The 7,223-nt window shown below is 37.6% G+C and overlaps 1 protein-coding gene across 1 annotated transcript; it reads left to right on the top strand.

The window, feature by feature from the left end:
• Positions 1–2,401: 2,401 nt before the first annotated feature.
• Positions 2,402–3,640, top strand: LOC111884441 (uncharacterized). The gene has a single exon (XM_023880765.2). The coding sequence runs from the start codon at positions 2,402–2,404 to the stop codon at positions 3,638–3,640; it is 1,239 nt and encodes a 412-aa protein (XP_023736533.2).
• Positions 3,641–7,223: the final 3,583 nt, after the last annotated feature.

The raw sequence follows: 7,223 nt of genomic DNA on the forward strand, positions 1-7,223 counted from the left end.
AAGGATTGAGCAATCTACTTTTCTTGTTTACACGGCCGTGTAAATGGCACCCTTTAGTTTACACGGGCCGTGTAAACGTCTCGACAGTTTTTAAAGAAGTTTTACTCTCATTTAATTCATACAATCAGTTGAGTGGGAAGTTAGGTCGGATTTTGGGCAGAGAGAAGGCGATTTTCAGAGCTTTTGCAAGTAGATTAACACTTGGAAACACTTTAATTTCCTTTTTGTAAGTCAATTTGAAGTTTAAACTTGTTTAATTTGTAGTTCAACCTAGACATGTGTGGTTGATTTCACTATCATTTCCGAATTTGAATTCTTAAGTATGTGTTGTTAGGTTGTAACTTGAATTTGACTTGTGTTTAAAATCTAGTAATCTTTGATTTGATCTTAATCATGTGTTTGGTTGGTTCTCTTTTTCACTTTATCAATGAATTAAGGTTCTAGTCAATCTAGTTAATCAAATTATGAAATTTGTATATGTTTTATGATTTGATGTTAGTAACACACACTTACTTGGTTGTAATTAGATCAAAATTAGTGTAGTCAAAGATTAAATGTTTATATTCCCAAGCTTAAGGGGAATGTTAAACATTGTTGGTAATTAGTGCAAGAACTTAATGTCATTTAATGATTTGATGCAAGAGCTTATTTGAATTGAATCAATTAAATGAATTTTTATTTGTAGAGCTTGTTTTGAATAAAATACTTTTGCCAATTTGGATATTAGAGTTTATTAATATCCAACTTACCAACCTAGATTGAACATGAGTTATAATCATATTACATTTTTCAACATAATACATGTATAAGAATCAGAATCGGAAATGTACTTCTTTTACTGCGTTTTATTATCAATCTTGTTTTATTTATGAAGTTTAATTCAAGTTTAAACACAATTCCCCATTTTAATATTATTTGTATATTGTGTGAAAATATGGCAAGATAAGAAGTCATGTATTCCTGTGGACCGACCCTGCTTACTCTATACTATCTTTAGTATATGAAATAGCAGTGATTTGAGCTTTATTAATATTATTTTATCCCATTATTTGTTGGTTTGACAGCCAAACAAATTGGTGCCGTTGTCGGGGATACAGTAGTACTAATTGTTTATGCCAAGATCTTTTCGCACAGGTACACCTATACCGGTTGATTTGGAGATAGAGAAATCTGCTAAACAGAGAAGGAAGCAAGCCAGACCTTTAAAGAAACAACAACAATTCGGAGCTTCTTCATCAAATCCATCAACCACATCCTCTCCAACATCTAAAAGTATCACCCCACCATCTTCACCTACTCCTACCATGGCAGACAACCATGGAGGAAATCAAAATCCTCCACATCCACCACCTGAACAAACCTTTAGACAATGGGCCACTCAAGATGTCACCCAACAACCTTTGTGCATAAATTACCTTGCCGCAATCAACGTTGAACTCAAGTCTGGACTCATCCATTTGTTACCCTCATTCTGTGGTCTTGAGAATGAAGACCCACATAAATTCCTTAAGGAATTTCATGTTGTTTGTGTGGGTATGAAGCCACATGAAGTTACAGAAGATCAAATCAAGTTAAGGGCATTCCCCTTTGCTTTACAAGATTCAGCCAAGGAGTGGTTATATGACTTACCACCGGGGTCAGTCACATCATGGAATGAACTTGCAAGGATGTTTCTGGATAAATATTTTCCAGAAATGAGAGCTTCAGCTTTACGCAGAGAGATAATTGGTATCAAGCAACAAAAGAGAGAAGCCTTGCATACTTATTGGGAAAGGTTCAAGAAATTGTGCTCAAGATGTCCACAACATGGAATTACAGAATATCAGTTGTTGCAATATTTTTGTGAAGGAATGTCATCTTGGGATAGGAGATTACTCAATGCATCAAGTGGTGGATCTATAGCTGATAAGACTCCAACAGAAATCAGAGTTCTTACAAGAATATGGCAGAAGAGTCCAAGCATACAGTCCAAGAAGAAGAATGGTACATGGATGCACCCCGAGGTGTAAAGGAGGTCCAAACTCCTCAAATTGAAGCTCAATTGTCCGAGCTTACGAAAGTGGTTATGATGCTAGCCAAAGACAAAGGTGTGCAACCCACACCACGTCCATGCGGTATTTGTACTCAAGTGGGGCATCCAACCGACATGTGCCCTCAACTTCAAGAGGAAGATTATGAAGTAGCAAAAGCCATGGGAGGTTTTCTTGGGTCTAGTCAAAGGGGATATGAGCAGCCACGAGGTGATCAAAGATGGAACAACAATCAAGGTTAGGGAGGAAATCAACAAGGGAACTACCAACCAAGTCAACCACATCCATACCAACAAAGACCACCTTTTCCACCACAAAACTTTCAGCCAAGGCAACCACAACACCTTCCTCAACAAGCGGGTTCATCAAGTATGTCTTTAGAGGACATAGTGAAAAATTTGGCAACTAGTACACAAGCTTTCCAACAAGAGACAAAAGCAAGCATAAAGAACTTAGAGAAACAAGTTTCACAACTTGCTATTTCCGTAAGCAAACTAGAATCTCAAGGAAAGTTGCATGCCCAAACTGAAGCAAACCCAAGGCACAATGTGTGTGCCATCACATTGAGAGGCGGGAAGAGCTATGGTGGTCCAAAATTGTCGGTTGATCAAAAGAAAGAAGAAATAGTGGTTGAAGAGGCAACCAAAGAAGAGAAGGGGGAAGAGAAAACAATCGAAAAGAAGCCCTTCATCACTGAGTCTAAAGCCGCACCTGCTCCATTTCCCGAAAGATTAAAGAGCACGAAGAAAGAACGGGAGGAGAATGAGATCATGCAAATGTTCAAGAGAGTTCAAATCAACATTCCACTCCTCGAGGTCATCAAGCAGGTACCTAGATACGCAAGGTTCCTTAAGGATCTTTGTGTATCTAAAAAGAAATTAAAAGGAAATCAAGTCGTAACAGTTGGGGAGCATGTATCCGCGGTTTTGCAAAAGAGGATGCCCCCGAAGTGTAAGGATCCCGGTGTCTTTACCGTGCCTTGCAAGTTGGGGAATCTTTATGTACCCCGAGCTATGCTTGATCTAGGTGCATCCATAAATGTCCTACCATATTCTCTTTTCAAATCAATTGGTGTAGGAACATTGAGCAAAACCGGTGTGATCATCCAACTTGATGACCAGTCTTTGGTACACCCGAAGGGAGTATTAGAGGACGTGTTAGTGCAAGTCGATAAATTTGTCTTCCCGACTTATTTTTATGTCTTAGATATAGGAGATGATGACTCTCCAAGTTCAAGTTCCATACTTTTGGGTAGACCTTTTCTTAAAACTTCTAAAACAAAAATCGATGTCTACAATGGAACTTTGAGTATGAAATTTGATGGTGAAGTTATCAAATTCAATGTGCATGAAGCAAAAAAGACTCCTTTTGATGTTCAATCTATTAATTTTATCAATTTGATCCATCCCTTAACAAAAAAGGGTTTGAACTTGTGTAACAATGAATTTCTAGAGTTAGTTTTGTCACGAAAACTAGACAGGGACAAAGCCAAAGAGCTTGCAAAGAAGTTTGATATGGATAATGAAGTGTTGGAAATTTTAGAGTTTATTGATGACAAGAAGCATGTGAGGAGTGATGATATGTTAGAGAGGCCCACGTATCCAGACTGAAGCATAAATAGTTGGGGTCCAAGTCGAGTCAACGACATTAAAAAAGGGGCGGCTAACCGGGAGGCAACCCGGGGGTATTTTTGTCATTTCGTATATTTTCGTTGTTTTTTTTTTGTTTTCAAACTTCCAAGTTGTTTTTCATGATAAAAGAGGGTTAAAAATAATTTTTCGGGCAGTAGAGGTTTAGCGGGTTACAATTTGAAAAAGTAAAAAAAAAATCAACTTTTTTAGCCTTCTCAGAAGTTTACACGGCCGTGTAAACTGATGCTTATAATTTACACGGGTCATGTAAACGACCAAACACAGTATATAAGATTCAGGGATTTACACGGCTGTGTAAATGCTTCCCTTTAGTTTACACAGGCCGTGTAAATGTAAAAACAGATTTGAACGATTTTAAGGTCAAAACTCGATTTTTTTAACTCATTCTTCTCTCCATACCTGCGATTCCTTCTCTCCCTACTGCCCCCCTTCGAAAAAAAAACTCTTCCAAATATTCAATCTTCCTCAATTTTGCATCAAAACTCAAGCTCCAAGGTATGAAATTCTTCTCTTTTCTTCATTTTCTTTATCTTTCACATCTATTTCAACCTCTCATGGCCAATTTTGGGGTTTTTGAGCAAAACCCTAGAATTTTTTAACTTCAAAATCTCGACCTAATGCTTGAAATTTCTTGTAGGATAAGCTTGGGGATAGCTTGGGGAAGCATTGAATATCACCATACCACCATTTTCAAGCACAAAGCGCTATAATTGTTCCAAACTCTTACTTTGTGCATTTAGATAGAACCACATTCCTTTTTTGGGTGATTTTTGGTGAAACTTGCTAGTTCTTGTGCTTCAATTGTCCTAAATTGTGTGCAATACTTTGTTGATTCATTTGGGTAATGGATTCCCGGGGTAAAAGACCTAGAATTGGAACTTCACATGATGAACAACACCCACACGCCATGGACAATTCTTATGAATTTGGTCCTATTTTTGAGACCAATCGACAAGAAATCTTGTATGCAAATCTTGTTACAAGAACAATGGGTGTCAAAAGTTTGTGGACATCCAAGCCCTCAAAGATTTACATATCTACAAGGGTGTCCACAAGCTCTTTAAAAACATAGGATTGGAAGGTCTGTTGAATCTACATGCAGTTAGTTATCAAACACCAATGTTGGAGCTTTTATCCTCCATTACCTTTGACTATCAAACTCATCTCTTGACTTTCCGTTTGCTAAATCAAACCCATCAATTTTTAATGATGACATTCTTTGTGATATGATTGGTTCTCCTAAAGCAAGAAGGGATGTATACACAACAAAGGGAAGAAAAAATGTCATTTTTGAGAAATACTGTACAAATTTTTGGAGAAGCATCTCTTGTGAGTATGACTATCAGTCAGGCACAGCCAAAGCTTCTAGCATTATCCATCCAGTCTTGAAAGTCGCCCACCGGATCATTGCTTTTCTCTTATTCCCTCAAGAAGAGATTAGCAAGGCTAAAAAGAAAGAGCTAGAAGTCTTGTGGTGTATGATTAACAAGCCTGCTAAAGTCCCTCATTTTGGGTGTTGGGTGATTCAGAATATGCTCAGAAGTGCTATGAGTAATAGTGGGCAGCTACATTGTGGAGGCATGGTTTCTGTTATTCCTGAGCATCTTGGCCTCCATCTTCCCAATAACCCAACAAATATAGTCATGGGCCGTACTCGTCTATCAATTGATGTTATGGAAACAATGCATCTTTTCCACCGCCTTCCCACTGGGGATGTTCATTGGACAGTAGATGGGAAAAAGTATCTACGCATAGACAACAGAAACAAGAAGATACTCAATTTAGCCAATGACATTCCATCAACCACTTAGAAACTCAAATCCAACTTAGGTGTTACAGTAGATCATAGTCCTCTACCCTCTCCTCCTCCTACTCCTACTGTTGGTGCCTCTAGCTCATCTCGCCCTACTTCTTCTTCTGAACACAATCTTTATATGGGTGAGTTTGCACGCTTGAACCACCATTACACCAGCATCCAACAGGAAGTCGGGGAAATTTATACGAGTGTCGCTGAAATCACTTTTGATTTTTAGGACTACCGTAACTTGCAAGAAGAGCATTGGGCCCAACAAGAGCTGCGGTGGGCTGAACAGGATCAGAAATGGGCCGCTCAAGAGCAGCATAACCGCAACATTCATCATCTACTGAGCGATATCCATAGAGTTCTTGTGCTCCCCACACAGCCGCAGCCGCCATCATCATCCCAACCCCAATGGCCTCCCTATTATCCTGCAAATTATCCTTCACAGTTCCCTCCATATCCACCACCCGGTCCTCAATAGGACGGCTATGCCTCTCTCCAAGCATCGAGGACGATGCTTATTTTAAGCTTGGGGAGGGGCATCCATCCATGCATTATCCCATTGCATGTAGGTTGCATGTAAATGTTGTACATATTGCATTGCATTGCATTATTTTTCTTTGTCATTTTTTAGAAAAATTTTCAAAAACCAAAAAAGATTTTCTTTCTACTCTATTTTTATTATACTTTTTGCATTTTGCATCTAAATTTTTGCATTATCATTTCCAGAAAAAAAAATGATCCAATCCCATGCAACCAAATCTTCTCAAAACAGTTGAGATGGTAAGTGAGTTGTCTGCCTTGAGATTTTACTTGCTCTTTTTATTGAAAAATCTAAAAGCAAGTTAATCACACATGAGCACATCTCCCGAAGCTACTTGTGCAAAGCAGAAAATGAAAAGATTGTCAACACTAGAGCATAACAGCAGGTATGAGTCGATTCTTTGAGACATATGACTGGTCTTATGAGTAGCAATGCTCAATTGAACTTAAAATGCCAAATTCAATAATTCATAAAAAGAATGCAAAATCTCAATGTCTCGCCTTCCAGCGCTCTTAAAAGTCATTTCTACTAATTCCCTTTTATATACCCTGCTTGAGGACATAACTTTCAACTATACTTACGGGTCTTTGCATGTTAACATTTAGTCCACCGAAAAATGTCTAGTAGTCCCTCACGGTAATAGACCGTGAGATATCCCATAATAGAAAAGTCAATGATGAAAATATAAAGAAATCGGCCAAATAAATAAATTAAGTGTTATGTGTTAACTTAGTTATTTGTATTTATATAATAATAATAATGATCTTTAAAAAAATAAAAAATTAAAAAATTAAAAAAAAAAACTATTATTAAGTTAATCTATGACCTTTGGGATTCGAACAAGTAAACTCTGAGGGGTGCTTTACACCTAATCGCCTAAAGCTAAATTGTTTGGGACTGATTGAGTTGAAAATTCGTTACACGGGTTCCATAGAAAGTCATGAACTTAATAATAGCAAATAAAGCTAATTTGTAGCCTTTGAGGTTCGGGCAAGTAAACCCGAGGGATCTCTTTAAATCTAGCACACTAAGGTCATTTGATTTGGATGTGTTGGTTGGAAGTCTGTTACACGGATTTCAAAGAAAGTCATGAGCTTTATTTGTAAAAAAAATGTAATTAGGAAGTTTGTATATAATTGTGTTTATAGTTTAATTGAATATTGTGTTTAGGAAAAATACTTGGCTGTCAAAAGATT

Source organism: Lactuca sativa, chromosome 9, assembly GCF_002870075.4.
Source record: "Lactuca sativa cultivar Salinas chromosome 9, Lsat_Salinas_v11, whole genome shotgun sequence".
In the NCBI taxonomy this organism is placed as follows: Eukaryota; Viridiplantae; Streptophyta; class Magnoliopsida; order Asterales; family Asteraceae; genus Lactuca; species Lactuca sativa.